The 16418-nt window shown below is 40.8% G+C and overlaps 1 protein-coding gene across 1 annotated transcript in view; it reads left to right on the top strand.

The window, feature by feature from the left end:
- The window catches only part of huwe1 (HECT, UBA and WWE domain containing E3 ubiquitin protein ligase 1), a 43978-nt gene that overhangs the window by 22989 nt on the left and 4571 nt on the right, over positions 1–16418 (top strand). Inside the window, exons 38-71 of the mRNA XM_037684882.1 lie at positions 366–518; positions 628–755; positions 848–929; positions 1375–1551; positions 1650–2201; positions 2352–2547; positions 2713–2880; positions 2992–3137; positions 3237–3303; positions 4302–4525; positions 4615–4826; positions 4915–5097; positions 5542–5714; positions 5797–5936; positions 6110–6185; positions 6401–6499; positions 7736–7863; positions 7940–8099; positions 8288–8516; positions 8621–8799; positions 8882–8971; positions 9447–9601; positions 9993–10035; positions 11265–11633; positions 11766–11976; positions 12170–12294; positions 12391–12611; positions 12733–13124; positions 13288–13933; positions 14043–14754; positions 14847–14935; positions 15648–15804; positions 15920–16052; positions 16186–16388. Of these exons, the coding sequence (XP_037540810.1) occupies positions 366–518; positions 628–755; positions 848–929; positions 1375–1551; positions 1650–2201; positions 2352–2547; positions 2713–2880; positions 2992–3137; positions 3237–3303; positions 4302–4525; positions 4615–4826; positions 4915–5097; positions 5542–5714; positions 5797–5936; positions 6110–6185; positions 6401–6499; positions 7736–7863; positions 7940–8099; positions 8288–8516; positions 8621–8799; positions 8882–8971; positions 9447–9601; positions 9993–10035; positions 11265–11633; positions 11766–11976; positions 12170–12294; positions 12391–12611; positions 12733–13124; positions 13288–13933; positions 14043–14754; positions 14847–14935; positions 15648–15804; positions 15920–16052; positions 16186–16388 (7018 nt within the window). The remainder of the gene's footprint in view (positions 1–365; positions 519–627; positions 756–847; positions 930–1374; positions 1552–1649; positions 2202–2351; positions 2548–2712; positions 2881–2991; positions 3138–3236; positions 3304–4301; positions 4526–4614; positions 4827–4914; positions 5098–5541; positions 5715–5796; positions 5937–6109; positions 6186–6400; positions 6500–7735; positions 7864–7939; positions 8100–8287; positions 8517–8620; positions 8800–8881; positions 8972–9446; positions 9602–9992; positions 10036–11264; positions 11634–11765; positions 11977–12169; positions 12295–12390; positions 12612–12732; positions 13125–13287; positions 13934–14042; positions 14755–14846; positions 14936–15647; positions 15805–15919; positions 16053–16185; positions 16389–16418) is intronic.

Genomic DNA, 16418 nt, shown 5'->3' with positions numbered 1-16418 from the left:
CAGTGGATAAATGCACACTGAAATGGCAAAATACTGTTTAGTAATGTTTTAGTGATTTTTAGGGACCATGACCAAGATTTCAGTTAACATCTGTTTAAGGCTTTTCATTTTGAATAGATTGTATTATGTTCTGATGTTGTAAACTTGAACACATATTTGAAAACTTGAATATTAAATCTAGTTTTCAAATGTATATTTGAAGTACGGTGAGCACCATTTAGAATTTCAGGCAAAATATGTTCAGCATAAACATATCTTTATATCCTCTCCAAAATTGGTAAACGTCTTTGTCTTTAAATCAAGCTTTAAATGTTTTGATCATAATAGACTGTCTGTGCCAACCTGTTTGTACATTGTGTGTGTAGGTGTGGGAGGCTGCAGATGTTCTGATCAAGGCTGCAGAGCCTCTGACCACCAATGACACAAAGACTGTGTCTGAGTGGACCAGACAGATGGCAACACTGCCTCAGGCCTCGAAGCTGGCAACACGAATTTTGCTGCTCACGTTGCTCTTTGAGGTGCCAGAATTAAAGGTTTTAACCATAAAATGTTAAATCCTAAAGGATCATTTGTTTGATTTTTGTCAGTGGTTGTCTTTGCATCCCATGCAATCTGTTTATTTTGTAGGAGCTGAAGTTGCTGGGTGCCAGAGTGGTGGAGAGCAGTGGGATTCTTGATTTGCTGATTAAGCTCCTTGAGGTTGTGCAACCCTGTCTCCAAGCAGCTAAAGAACACAAAGACATTCAGACACCAAAGTGAGTTTTTAATCTCCTTGCATTTGGACCAAATTTTATCAGACTCAATACACTTTATGAACATTTGTTAATCATTAAAACTTGGTTTACAGATGGATTACACCAGTGCTGTTGCTCATTGACTTTTATGAGAAGATGGCAGTCTCTTCAAAGCGAAGAGAACAAATGAACAAGGTATGTAACCATTCTCTACGAGTCCTATTGTACAAGTTGATATTTACATGAGAACACATACACAGAAGAAATATATTTTACTGTAGAGCCATGAGTAGAAGCTCGAGACAAAATTTACAAATAAACATGTTTTTGTTTAGGATATCATGTACTAAAATTCTGTTGAGTTATTTTGTTTTGGTGTGCAGTTCTTTTGACTTTCTTTTATGAATAAACTATATACTGGCAGAAAATACCTTCTGGTTGCTACTTCATATGAAATAAACTCAACTCAATCAATCTGAATTTTTTTATTTTTTAACTGAGCTAATAATAAATTTTTTTTGTTTGGTGGCCAAAGAGTTCTTGTGTAGACCCTGCACGACACACAAGTTTGTATGATGCTGTGGTTTGGTGCTTTGCAGAGTGGTAAGCCTTTTTTGTTTGTTTGTTTTTGTTTCTATAGTGTCTGCAGCCCAATGGAAATAATTGGCGATGGTTTGATGATCGTTCAGGTCGTTGGTGCAGTTACAGTGCATCCAACAACAGTACCATCGACTCAGCATGGAGAGTTGGGGAGAGCAGCGTCCGCTTCACAGCTGGACGGAGGAGATACACTGTGCAGTTTAACACTATGGTGCAGGTATATACATGAATTACTCTTGTGTATATGAATATGATTGATTGTCCCATGGTTTGCTGATTTACTCTTCCTTAACTAAATAACTTCCTGTTGGTTAGGTAAATGAAGAAACTGGAAATAGAAGGCCAGTGATGTTGACTGTTCAGAAAGTGCCTCGTGTTACCAAGCCTTCCAAGACTGGTAACATTACGGACTCTGAGAGAGAGGAGGGAGACAAGGGCAAAGTGGAAGAAAGCCAGGCTGACCTAGACGCAGGGGCAACAGTGGAGATGAGTGCTTCTAAGGACGATTCCAGCCAACTAAAAGAGCCCCCCTCCTGTCCAATAGTAACCCTGGAGTTGGACTACCCTCAGCGTTCTGACATTGTTGTCAAAGGCCTGGCTGATGACATGACCACTGTTTTAATTCGGGCCTGTGTCAGTATGATAAGTGTTCCTGTGGACCCGGACACTCTTCATGCCACACTGCGTCTTTGTTTGCGTCTTACACGCAACCACCACTATGCAATGATGTTTGCTGAACTGAAGAGCACACGGATGATTCTGGGATTGACGCAGAGCTCTGGCTTCAATGGCTTCACCCCACTCGTTACTTTGCTGTTCAGACACATCATAGAAGATCCTGCCACTCTGCGGCACACCATGGAGAAGGTTGGTAAACTCCCATACTTTTCATTTAAATCAAACAGCTTTTGAGAATACTGAAAGCGTTTTTATATTCCCAATTTGTTTTGTGACAAAAAAGTTGAATTTGCAAGATCTGTTCTTGCCTTAAACCTATTCCTCACTACGTTGCCAAAGGTGGTGAGGTCAGCTGTGACCAGCGGAGCAGGTAGCACCACCTCAGGAGTTGTCTCAGGCAGCCTTGGTTCCAGAGAAATCAATTACATCCTCCGTGTCCTGGGCCCTGCAGCCTGTCGAAACCCTGAATGTTTTATTGAAACTGCCAGCAATTGTATTCGCATTGCTCTGCCTGCTGCTCGTGGAGCTGGAACAAGTGAGTGTACAAACATATTTTATGTGAAATAACTTAGACAAAAACCTGACCAAAAAAGTACTTTTTTTATTTGAAGTTATAAGTGCATAAAATTAGAGATTTATAAAGATTTCTATCTCTTAATGTATGACACTTTCCTTCATAAACATTCTTTTTATCCTACAGCCTCTGATGATGAGTTTGAGAACCTTCGAATTAAGGGGCCGAATGCTGTGCAGCTAGTGAAGACCACCCCTTTGAAACTGTCTCCCTTACCTCCCATTCCTGACACCATCAAAGAAGTCATATGTGACATGCTCAATGCTTTGGCTGCCTATCATGCCCCTGAAGAACGTAAGACATTTTTATCAAATCTGACAACTGTTGGTTTTGGGAGTTTTATATGTAGTTTGATGGAGTAAACTCTTGGAATATTTTTGCCATTTATACATTTGTCTGTTGCAGCTGAGCGTTCAGAAGAACGAGCTGCAGCCCCTGGGAGTCAAGACCTATGCCAGATTTTGCAGGATGTCGGTGATGATGTTTACCAGCAATACCGTCTCACCAGACAGGGGAGTGACTTTGACTCCCAGTCAGCATTCCATATCAATGTAAGTCTAATTCTAGGTAATCCTGTATAGTTATGTATTGAGTAATTCTAATTTTTATTTATGCATTTACAATTATGGACTTGCAAATTGTCTGTCCAGGCACAAGTGTTTGCTGCTGATGGAGGTGTGGCAGAATCTTCCCAGTCTGGCACTCCACAAGGAGAAGGTAGAGCAATTAAACTCTAGAAAAGATGTGCTGTTCACCTCGTTGTAACAGCTACAATGTGATACAAAAGTCCTGAGCCACACTTGATTTCTTCAGATTTTACCTTCAAGGAAACTGAGTTCCTCTGTATTTATGAGTAAAAGTGGTCTTCAAATTATTGACCCTTTTAAGCTTGAAGGTTTTTTGCTACATACTGGATTTGAAGTGTTTACACACATTTTAATTAGATATTGAATTTGTGTCCATTTTCCTTGGAAACTATGCAAAGAGTTATTTAACCTTCCTGCAGTTCTTGGGTCAAAACAATCCAGGCGGCCTCAGTCTTAACACTAAGCCCCTCATGGTTCATTTTAACTTTAGTGCATCATCTTCCTTTAGCTTTCATCACATTGTTCGAGAAGCTGTCAGTCTATTTTTGTTCATTACATAGTGACTATCATAGTTTTATTACAGTAGTTCCTCATTTATCACGGGGAATCCATACCCTGAATACCCACAATGAGTCTCTGTGCCTCTGCTGCTGTCAGCCACCTGCAAGCGCTCTTGGCCACGCCCACTCATCCATGCTGCACGCAGATCAGCTGATCTCAGCTGCTGCAGGAGGAAGTTTATCCTGCAGTAAGGGTCTCACAGAGGCGCAGGCGGAAGCTTTTTGTGCAGCTCTGGGCTGCACAAAGGAGCAGCAGGTGTTAAATAATAAAAAATTAATTTTAAATAAAAATTCCATGTCTGTCGTACGGCTCGTCCATCAATCAGCCAGTTGTGTGCCATGTCAAATCTTATTTTGAAAAACCACGATAGAACGAATTTGTGATCAACGAACTGCAAAGTAGTGAGGGACTACTGTACTGCTTAAATGTTTGAGATAATCCATATTTGGATTCCTTTTTTTTATTATCCTGTTCTCTAAATTTGATTTATTTTATAGAATTAACTTGAAGCTTTTAAGTTTGTGTTTTATGAATGTAAGTCATATCCTGTTATGCAAACTTTTCCAGCTTCCACACCAGAAGAAATGCGTGAGGAGAAGAAAGAACAGGAGGGAGAGAAAAGTACAAGCTCAGATGAAAGTAAAGCAGCTAAAGTCAAAGCAAGCAAGCCTCTAATGCCAACATCAACCATCTTGAGACTGCTGGCTGAACTTGTTCGCTCTTATGTGGGCATCGCCACATTAATCGCCTCCTATTGCTACACTGCTGGACAGTCTGAGCTTATTAAAGAGGTGAGTTGTATTTTTCACTAATAAAAGGTCTCCTTGTCAGCATACTATCTTCCTCCCAATAAATCTTTCACTTGTTTCTATCCTAACAGGATTGCAGTGTTCTAGCGTTTGTGCTTGACCACTTACTGCCTCACACACAAAATTCAGAGGACAAGGACACCCCAGCCTTGGCACGGCTCTTTTTAGCCAGCCTAGCAGCTGCCGGCACAGGCACCGATGCCCAGGTGGCCCTGGTGCATGAAGTGAAGGCTGCCCTCAGTCGAGCATTAGCGATGGCAGAAGGAGCAGAGAAACATGCCAGGTAAGTGGCTCTAAAATACATCTTTTAGTGTCACAATGATACTAAAAACCTGGATTTCAAACTTTTTGATTCTTTTTAAATTTCACAGGCTTCAGGCTGTGATGTGCATTATCAGCACCATCATGGAGTCGTGCCCCTCCACATCCACTTTCTATAGCACGGCAGCAGCCAAGACTCAACATAATGGCATGAACAATATCATAAGACTCTTTCTCAAGAAAGGTCTGGTCAACGACTTGGCCCGTGTGCCTCACAGCCTAGATTTGTCCAGGTAAAATGTTTCTCTGATCAGTCTCAAATTATTGAAATCAAATGGACTACTCAAGTAAAGTCAGAGATCATGTGGTGCTGAAATTTATTATTGCTTGTTTATTTTATTTTATTTTTTAAAATGCTTGTTACATCTAGCATTTCCCTTCACATAAAACATGTTTATTTTATTTTTTGTCTTCTATATTTGGATGCTACTCAGCATTTTTCATTCTTCACTAGCATGGACTCACCTATTTAAAATATTTAAAAGTATAATTATGTAAAACCTTAATTTCTTTTTAATTAAATTATTGTTTATAATTGGTAATCCAGACCATTCAAATAGTAGCTTATGCATACCTATACATTTGAACTTTATTTTGTAATTTTATTATTATTATTTTTTTTCAGAATTCAGTTTTTATTCTGGTTATTTAAAATGTGTTAACTGTTCTTCCTTCAGTCCTAACATGGCCAACACAGTGAATGCTGCACTGAAGCCTTTAGAGACTTTGTCACGCATCGTTAACCAGCCCAGCAGTCTTTTTGGTGGAAAAGGAGGCTCCAGCAAAAGCAAGACAGAAAATGACACAGTGGGCACTGCCAGGGATAGTAACAGCAACACACAGGACCAAGGTATCCGCATAATAACGATATGATCTGCAATCACTCAGCTGTTCTGCTTACACCCATTGCTAATGTGTGGTCTCTGGTCCAGGAGAGTCTGGAGAAACAGAACCAGTGGATGGCAGTCACAGGGTCCAGGGACCAGACAGTGATCTCATGGATGGAGAAACAGAGGGAGACACCGTGGTTATTGCGGGTCAGCCGGAGGTTCTAAGTACGCAAGCTATGCAGGTGAGAAATCAGTGCATTACACAATTCTTTTAATAGTTTATTTTTAACATCTTCATTTAAAACTAGAAAAGTGATCATTTCCAAAAATGGTTGTACGGTGTAAGGCACATTTATTCATCTTGCTGGTTACTTGTTTGTTGAAGCAGAATCTGTACATAATCTGTTTTATGTAGGTAGAGAATGAGTTGGTGGACCTGATTGATGAGCTATTGGAGAGAGATGCTGGCAATGGGAACAGCACAATTATAGGTAAACCACACAAGCAAATTACAAGATGACAGTGAAGGTTCATAGAAATGTCTACACTAGTAATTTATGCTATCAGCAAACCTAACATGTGATAAATAAAATTTTAATTACTGTGAAAGGAGATTTTTTTTATGATTCAAAATTTAACAATATGAAAACTCTTGCACACAGCCCAAGCACAGCACATGCATCATGTTGTCTTTCCTATCAATTAGTGGGACGTAGTGGTGAGGATGAATCTCAAGAGGATGTGTTAATGGACGAAGCTCCATCCAATATCAGCCAGGCATCCACTCTTCAGGCCAACCGGGAAGGTATGGCACACATACATTCAAATGTGATTTATATATTATTATTTTATTTTTATTTTTTTTTTTACTTTTTGTGTGTGTGTGCAGCTCTGGTTTTGACACAAACTAAAACTATACACAGTAAAATGCACAAAATTTAAAAAGCTGTTTAAAACATATTACTTAAAGTCTGTACTTCTAGTGTAAAGATGTCGGTAAGAGACGAAAGAACCAAAGGAAAACTTGTCAGACACATTTTATACAGTTTAAAAGCTAAAAGACCAGGTGAAAACATCAGGTTCTGCCATTTGTCCTAATAATGATTATCAAAACTTAACACTGTGGCTGGTAGGAATGCACGATAAAAACGCTACACAGTAGAAATGATAGAAATTTAGCCTACGATAGAGATCTGTCTTCTACTGGCTAACCGCAGTAATGCTGTGTCTGATGTAAAATCAGAGTTGTCAGTTTAATCGTTACTTTTTTTAGTTGAAAACTGTGCATAAGTGGTGTTCAAGTATAAAATCAGAGTGGTCATTTTAATCGTTAACTTTTTTTGAGCTGAAAACTGCGCAAGTGGTGTTAAAGTCTTTTCTTCAAAAGCTAAGTAGCGAAGCTACAAGCTAACTACGGTCTGCTTGCCATAGTGTCGCCGTATTCGTACACATGCGCAAAACGCTGTGTTCCGTCAAAAGTTAAAGTTAGCGTCAGTCAGCTTTAGAGAAACCTGCTCTCTGATCTGTGAAAAGAACGCTGTGTTGTGTGATTTTACTGCGAAACCCTCTGGTTAAAGCCACAGACTCATTGTGTCAGTTCTCCTTAAAGCGGAAAGTGGCTAGAGGGTTGGAGGGTGAAGTGTTTCAGTGTAAAATGCTGCTCTCTTGCTGTTCATTTCTTAAGTAAGAATACTGGAAACTGTTAAGAGTTAACAACATATTCTTTTGTTTAAAACATGCCTAAAACTACGTTTGATATCTTTAGCACTACAAGAAAGAAGCCTAATACTTGATTTGTTTATTATTTAAAAACTCTCTGGACCTAGTAGTGGAATTTTCTTAATTCAAAATAAATGATGGCAAAAGGACACCTATGCCTTTTTTTATTCCTATTGCAAGTTTTATGCCAAAAACATATTGTGATATATATTGTTATCGCCACCCTTCACAACACATATCATGATATGAATTTTGTTGTATCGCACATTCCTGGTGGCTGGTTTTACTGACACAGGAACTGTGTGTGTAAATTCTTCCTCAGACTCGATGAATATTCTCGAACCAGAGGATGAGGAACACACACAGGAGGAAGATTCAAGTGGCAGCAATGATGATGAAGACAGCCAAGATGAGGAGGAGGAGGAGGAAGAAGAGGAGGAAGAGGATCAGGTACTGATAAATGCAGTTAAGTTCATCACATAATTATTGTTCTCTTTAATACTCATGTCTGCTGCTTTTTCCTAAGGATGATGAAGAAGGAGATGAGGATGATGATGATGAAGGCTCAGAAATGGAGTTGGATGAAGATTTCCCCGATATCAATGCTGCACCGCATATTCGCTTTGAAAGATTTGACAGAGATGATGATCTCATCATTGAGTTTGACAACATGTTTTCCAACAACAGTGAGCAGAAACATTTATTGTCTTTGAATAATTTGGTAACTGAAATTTCTCAAGTTCTTTTATTTTTAAAAACCAGACTTTATTGAACTTTGGTATGTCCTTTGATCTACAGTTAACAAAACAGTTGTGCTGTGAGTTGTATTTAACCTTTCAACTGTTTACTGTTCTTTTTTCCCCCTCCCCATCAGCTGACATCCCGTCCTCCCCAGGGAACATCCCCAGCTCCCACCCTCTGATGGTGCGCCATGCTGACCACGGGTCTCTTACTCTGGGTGTGGCAGGCACTAGTAGCCGCCTGGCACAGGGTATGGGTCGCAGCCAGCGAACATTGCGCCAGCTCACCGCAAACAGTGGGCACACCATCCACGTCCACTACCCTCACAACCGCCAGCCCAACCCTCCACTCATTTTGCAAAGGTGCGACCAAAGGCTAATTACTACTTATATTCTACAACAACTTTCTTCAACTTTTTTATTTTATTAAAAAAGTAATTATATACTCTCCTTTTTTTTCCATTTAGATTGTTGGGCCCCAGTGCTGCAGCAGATATTTTGCAGCTGTCCAGCTCTCTGCCTCTGCAGTCTCGTGGTCGGGCTCGGCTTTTGGTTGGAAATGAAGATGTGCACATCATTGCACGTTCTGACGATGAGTTGCTAGATGACTTTTTTCATGAGCAGAGCAGCACTGGGGGGCAAGCAGGTAAGCATCGCAATGAGGTTCTGTCAAATTTTTCTAGGAATTAATATTTTGAACTACTAACCTGTTTGTTTTCTCTCTCAAGGTACTCTCTCTAGTATTCCCACTGCCTTAACGAGATGGACTGACGAGTGTAAGGTGCTGGATGCTGAAAGTATGCACGACTGTGTAGCAGGTTAGTTCTTTGTGAACTATAAATATATTTAAGTGCTTTCTTTTTAAATATTTGTAGTAATAATGTCTCTATTGATAATTTAAGAAGGTGTTGATGCTTCTGGGAAGTTTATACAATAGAAATTAATATCACAAAGTAGAAATATGAAGGTCCATCTAGTTGGATTTATTCCCCGTTAATTTTAACTTTATAATTTGTTTGATAACTAAAATAACAAGACTTCAGTTAATTGACTATTCAAATATTTTAAAATAATTCAAATACACAGTAATTACACAATTTGAAGACCAAAGTTTTAGTAAAATGATAACTGATAAGCTGTGGAAACTAAATTATCTTTATGATTAAATCAGGTTTAAAAAATTAAGGGCAAGTTCAGTCAGATCAGAGCTGCATTTTGACCAGACAATTCGTCTAAATTTGACAGATGTAATTTGACAGATGTGTAATTCTGATTCTCATGCATAATGTTCAGTGGTGAAGGTGCCTATCCTGCAGCATTTGGAGAGTTTAAGGGATGAAGAGCTGGAAGAGCGCAGAGAAAAGAGACGGAGGCAGCTGGCTGAGGAGGAGGAATTCAAGCAAAATGAGAGGAGGGCTTCTGAACAAGTCAGAGAACAGAATCTACAGGTGGGCAAAAATACAATAAACTAAAAGTTAGTTGGCTGAGGGGCCAAAACACCAGATTCTAGAAACGTATCAACCATTTTTGTCTCATCTGATCTGTGAACAAGATTAAATGTTGCACCGTCATCTGCTCCAAAAATGCAAATGAATTGAAGTTTCAAATAACTTTTATTATTATTTTTTATTTAAATAACTTTTAAATTGAATTTTATTGAATTATTGATTAAGCAGATGTTTACACTGGCAAAATGAGGTTTCTGTGGTGTCTTTCTGGCCCACGGGAAAACAGTTGAGTTCTTAAAAAATTATTTAAGTTACATTGTGACCAAATGTAGCTGAGTCAAAACAAGGTAATGAAAAAGAGAAATTAAATAATTTTTGTTTTTGTTCTTAGGGTTCTGGATTGGGAACAATTAATGGCACGGAGAACACTGCAGGTACTGATATTTGCTGTATTAACATTGTTTCTTTCTATCATGATGTTAACATTTTCTGACATGTATCGACTGGACATCTCTGTGAAGGGGTAGCAAGAGATGGATTACAATGCATGCTGTGGGATGAGGTAGTAGTTTGTATAGTTTTAGGATCACACCAGATCTGGGAGATAACTATACAGTCTACTGTCTTTCTTACGGCAGCGCCATACCAGCTGGTCTTCTTTATTTTGTTATAAGGAAGTGAATCATATAATATTGTTTGGATTACACTTGTTAAACTCAAAATTATTGGCCTTTGTTGTTTTCCAAAGCATCTTGCTGTGCATTTTGTGTACAAATTTGCTTCGTGCAGTCAAATGATATTTTAAGCGAGAAGAAACTTAACCTCTACAATAAAGACATCTTTTGTCTCTATAATGCTGTGGGTGTAACTTTGCTGACATGGTTTGCATCCACCAATCCCCTTGAAGGAAAAGATCACTGAGCTATCATGAAGTTGTTCTGAGTAATCACCTTTATTCTATAGTGGAGCATATCCTGGTTGAATTGATCTCTTTCAGAATGACGAAAGGTCCTTTCTGAAAGGTACTAAAAGTCTCTCCCACCCACCCCCACCCCCCTTCTTTTTTTTTTTTGCTTTGGACTCAGTTATCAGTACACCCACTTGTGGGAAATGAAATATTTGGACCTGTATAATATTTCTAATACTGTATTTGGACAAACTATATTTTGGAAGAAGGTATCATTCCGTCAGTAGAGTTAGAGATCCAGAGATTAACACCTTGCTATTATGCTGTTTTTTTCAGTTCTCGCCAGTATGCTTTCTGCAGCAGCTGCCTTTGATGTGGTGAGGTAGTAAGTTGTGTTGTTAAAGGGGCTCAGGATTTTGTGCCCTATACAGGAGATAACTATACAACTTACTGCCTTCCTCATTAGAGGTCTTTTACATCTTTATTCGAAATGATGAACAATTGTTTCTTGTGTATGTGTTCACATTGCTTTCCTTTCCTATAACATTAGTAAGAAATGCCTTGAGTTGTTTATAAGCACTTTTCAGCTGCAGTTGCTTGTGCTGTACTGTGGAAAAAATGTTTCCAACATTGTGCTTCGTTGTAAGGTTAAAATAGCATGTGATATATGTTGATTACAATTATGAGTTTTAAAATCTGTATTTAAAAAAAAAATAAACACCTGCTTTAAAAATTCTGTCCCCCTGGATGTTGCAGAGGGTGAGCAAGTTCAGGATGGTACAATGTCATGTCTAGACACACCCAGGGTTTCAGAGGGTTTCCTCACTGCTCCTCCGTCTGGAGAAGTGACTCCAACCACACCCGCTCCTCATGAACAGGCACTGGTCTCTTTGGAGACTGCTATTAGTCAGCAGGTCCACCAGCCAATTGCTGACCTCCTCCTGGCTGAGTCACATGCCAGCTCACTGGCTGCTCTGGCTGGTGCTGGCCTTCCATCTTTGTCAGCACCTGAGAGGCCACACAGTGAAGCAGAAGCATCTCAGATGGAAATGTCCCCAGCACCAATTATCAGTGAGAGAGGTGGAGGAGGTGTTGGTGGAGGAGTTTTGGATGAAGCAAGAGAAGGTACACTTAACTCTAAAATCTCAAAATAAATTTACCAACAATAATATAAAACATTGTGTGTTAATTGCAATTGATGATAGAATCATAGCTTTTTGAACATAATTTTAATTGTAATGTTTTTTATTTACTCAGCCTCCATTAGTCCAGATATTGTAGAGAATTCAGAGCCTGCAGTGGTTGGTGTTTCACAACTGGAAGGGTCACCAATGGACACGAGCAGCCCTGCATCTGCTACACAGGAAGAAGTTTCGTCCAACCCTTCTCAAACTACTCAGCTGTCACAAGAGCTGTCTGGCAGCAGGGAGAGTGGGCTGACTGACAGGCAGACAGATGCTGAAACTGGGTGAGTGTTACATTAAAGTGTCTTCTACCTCCTTAAACAGAGGGTTTAGTTTGCAATGTATTAGATTTTTTTTCTTAAACCAAAACAAGAAACTTTGTTGTTCAGTAAAATATGAAAGTGTGTGGACTTTCCTACAAAAACATGACATTGTCTGTCCCTTTTAAGTTTTTTAATGTGTTACATTCTTTAACAGCTCCACATCTATTTCATCCCCTGGGGAAACTATGCCCAGGAGTGATAGTGTGGACAGCCAGTCTCAGGCCATTCAGGAGGAACCTCTCCCGTCCACCAGCAATGAGGAGGAGGACCCACTTGCAGGTTAAATTGGTTGATCAGTGTTGAGTGCGAGACCCTACTTTGAAAGATCACTTTAAAACATTTCCTAATGTTTAACTTTTTTTTTTGTCTGAACAGGAATCAACTTACCAGAAGGTGTGGACCCCTCCTTCTTAGCAGCTCTTCCGGAGGACATTCGTCGAGAGGTGCTGCAAAATCAGCTTGGCATCAGACCGCCGTCTCGTCCTCCTGTTACCACAACGTTACCCTCCACTAATGCACCTGTACTTGGAGGACCAGGGGTTACAGAGGTCAGCCCTGAGTTCCTGGCAGCATTACCACCTGCCATCCAAGAGGAGGTGAGAGATTTTGAAAAGTTAGATTACAGAAGGCAAAATGTTTTTGTTTTGATCTTCAGTCAGATTAGCATAATCATTGATAATCAGGTCATTTCAATGAGCGTGTTGATGATTGTTTTAGGTTCTTGCTCAACAACGAGCTGAGCAACAGCGTAGAGAACTGGCTCAACAGCCTCTACAGGGAGACTCCCCACTGGACCCAGTCACCTTCATCCAGACTTTGCCCTCAGAGCTTCGCCGTAGTGTCCTTGAGGATATGGAGGACAGTGTGTTGGCTGTTATGCCTCCCGACATCGCTGCTGAAGCAGCTGCATTGCGTAGAGAGCAAGAGGCACGTCAGAGACAACTGATGCACGATCGGCTGTTCGGTCATAGCTCATCTTCAGCCCTTTCAGCAATCTTGCGCTCACCGGCCTTCACCAGTCGATTAGGAAGTAATCGTGGTGTTCAGTACACCCGTCTGGCTGTCCAAAGAGGAGGAACATTTCAAATGGGTGGAGGAACAAATCACAGGTGAAGAAAAACTCATTGCTCCTGTTGACTTTTATTATTTACTTGTCTCCAAAAGTGTGTGTGAGGCAGTTTAGAAATATGAAATTGTTTGTACAAATATTTTAAATCTTACTCCAGTGACACTGCAATTATAACTCAAACAAAATATGCGCTTTATTTTCAGACCATCCAGTTCCAATGTGGACTCTTTGCTGCGCCTGCGAGGACGTTTGCTGCTGGACCACGAGGCTTTGTCTTGCCTGCTGGTTTTGCTGTTTGTAGATGAACCAAAGCTTAACACCAGTCGTCTGCACCGTGTTCTCAGGAACCTCTGCTATCATTCTCAAACACGTGGGTGGGTCATCCGCAGCCTGTTGTCCATCCTCCAACGCAGCAGTGAAAGTGAGGTATGTCTGGAGACCTCACGCCTAGAAGATTCTCGTGGCAAGAGAAGCGCCCAAGGAGGCTGTGGCGGGAAAGGCCCAGTCAGCTCTTCTCACTCTTCTTCATCTTCAGCCTCCTCCTTAGAGCTATTGAACAGGGTGGAGTCTCGTAGCTCCAGCCAGCTCTCCTGGCTCTCTGTCTCTATGGATGCAGCTTTGGGCTGCAGGACAAACATTTTCCAGATTCAGCGAGTATCAGGCAGGAAGCACGCTGATCGACATTCAGCTGGCGGCTCCACAGCATCAGGAACGCTGGGGGGCGGAGTCCCAGGCACTGCAGCAGGTGTCACATGTGCTGGAGGTGGTGGCTCTACAGTTCACATCCACCCACAAGCTGCTCCAGTGGTCTGTCGGCATGTTTTGGACACACTCATTCAGCTTGCAAAGGTGAGCAGCTCACTGTGTGGATCTACATTTGCTACTGTCTTTGTGATGTAATCAAAGAAATTGTCAGTGAAGTTACAATATTTAGTCTCTCTTTTTTTTTTTTTTGCAGGTGTTTCCCAGCCACTTCACCCAGCAGCGATGCAAGGATTTATCAATTTCTTCTTCTGATCTGGATCCTCGACTTTCTTCAGGTTCTTCTGGTTTAGGGAGTGGAGGTTTGAGCTCTAGGTCAGGGTCTCAGTCCCAAAGCAACCCCAATGCCTCCAACACACAGAACCCTCTGGGCTCATTTGCTGCTACCCCTCAGTCTTTAGGCATTTCCACAGATTTTTGGGACTTGCTTGTCAAGCTTGACAACATGAATGTCAGCCGCAAAGGCAAAGCCTCTATGAAAATGGTGCCTCTGGGTGGTGGTGCAGAGGCTGAAGGTGCACAGTTCAGCTTAGAGACTTCTCCTCTTGGCCAGCTGATGAACATGCTGTCTCATCCCGTAATCAGGCGGAGCTCCTTGCTCACAGAAAAGCTGCTGCGCCTTCTCTCCCTCATATCCATTGCTCTACCTGACAACAAGGCCACTGAGGTGCCTGCTGGACATCCAACCCCACAGGCTGCCAATTCTAACACAACAAGTTCAGGAGCCACTGTCTCAGTCGCCGCACAAGGCACAACATCAGTGGTCTCTGTGCAGCCCACTGTGGCAGTTGCTGGGACCTTGGTAGGAGCTGTAGCACAGAGTACATCCTCAGGGACAAGTCTGTCAATCCCCCAGGCATCCTCCACTACAATCATTATACCCACATCTACTGGAACAATCTCTACAGGTACTGGTAAACTCATTGAATGAAATATCTCAAGTTCATTTAGAAATTACTTGAAAAATATTACCCATAAATTGTCTGTTTTGCTAAAGTAGGAAAACAGAGGGGCACTGCTGGTATTACAGAGAGTGAAAAGATGGCCTCCGCTGGACTCACTGAGAAACAACTACAACTTTCTGTTGAGGTATGGAAAGAAAATAGTTTAAAATCTCACAAGGGGACAGTCCTGCTTTGTTTGTAACTCAGGACTGTGTTCATGTGAGCTTTGCTTAAAAAAGTGACTTTAAGAGAGAGTAACTGTCATCACACTTAAAAAAAACAGTTTGAAAAGACGCAGAGCCAATAAACAAAACCACTTGGAATGTGAAAAGTTGTTGTTAAATATTGCGATGACAATTATCAGTTTTGATAAACTCAAATTTTCTTCACTTTCTCTTGTCATTACTCTCATCTGAACCAGGTGTGGGCGTCATGGCCAGTCCGTTAGATTAACAAAGTATATTTTTTTGTATGCAGAATAGAAAAGCATGGTACTTGAAATATGATCGTCTATGATTTATCGTAGCCCTTTGCAATATTGATATGGCGTTCACTGATATTGCGATGGTTTTTAATATATTGTACAGCTCTAATTTTGAGTGTGAGCATATAAGTTTGCCAACATTGCTTTGTCTAAATAAGAGAAGAAAGGTTTTAAATCTGAATAATACAAATTAATTTACTGAAATGACTGTAAAACATTACCACAACAAAAAAACGTTTGTCTCATAGCAACTTGGTTTACTTTGGTTAAAGTAAAAGCTCGTGTTAGTATTTGTTAGATGTTTTTGTTTTATGTTTACTTTTTATTTTCATTTGACTGATTCCTAATTCTTTATTGCACTCCTCCTCAAAAGGTGTTGACGTCTCACTCGTGTTCAGAGGAGGGCCTGGAGGATGCTGCTAACATTCTGCTGCAGCTGTCCAGAGGCGACTGTGCCACCAGAGATACTGTGCTCAGACTGCTGCTCAGTGGAGCTAGACACCTCGGATACACTCTGTGCAAACAGATCGGTCAGTTGTTATAGTTTATTTTATTACTCTGTTTTGCATAATTTCTCATTATTTTCTTGTTTAAAATACTTAGTTTATTCAAAAAGTTAAAAAAAAAAATAAACATTTCCCTCAGGCACGTTACTGGCTGAACTTAGAGAGTACAACTTGGAGCAGCAGAGGCAGGCACAGTCTGACTCGCATTCACCTGACGCACCTCCTGAAGAATCCTCCATCTCAGCCAGACTAAAGGGCAAAATGACCAGCAGGTAAGTGAGAGGTGTTTGTGGACTGCACTCTGTTATCACAGACCAAAGAATGTAGCACGTTTTAATTTCTTTTAGTTGGCCATAGTGACCTGACAGAGATGATATGTTAAATATATAATCTTGTTGGGCACAGGTTTGATGGGTCAGAGAGCGTGGTGATTGTGGCTGCACAGAAACGTACACTGGGGGGCCGTGAATTGCAGCTTCCCTGTATGAGCTCACTAACATCCAAAACATCGACGCAGAAGTTTTTCTTGCGAGTGCTGCAGGTTATAATCCAGTTGCGTGAAGACACTCGACGTGCCAACAAAAAAGCCAAACAAACGGGTCGATTAGGTAAGAAGAAGAAGCCGTTCAGCTCCATTC

The sequence above is a fragment of the Nematolebias whitei genome, chromosome 11, assembly GCF_014905685.2.
Source record: "Nematolebias whitei isolate Nwh7 chromosome 11, NemWhi1, whole genome shotgun sequence".
Classification (NCBI taxonomy): domain Eukaryota; kingdom Metazoa; phylum Chordata; class Actinopteri; order Cyprinodontiformes; family Rivulidae; genus Nematolebias; species Nematolebias whitei.
Note: the sequence above shows the minus strand (reverse complement) of the source record. Positions and strands in the feature narration are given on the sequence as shown.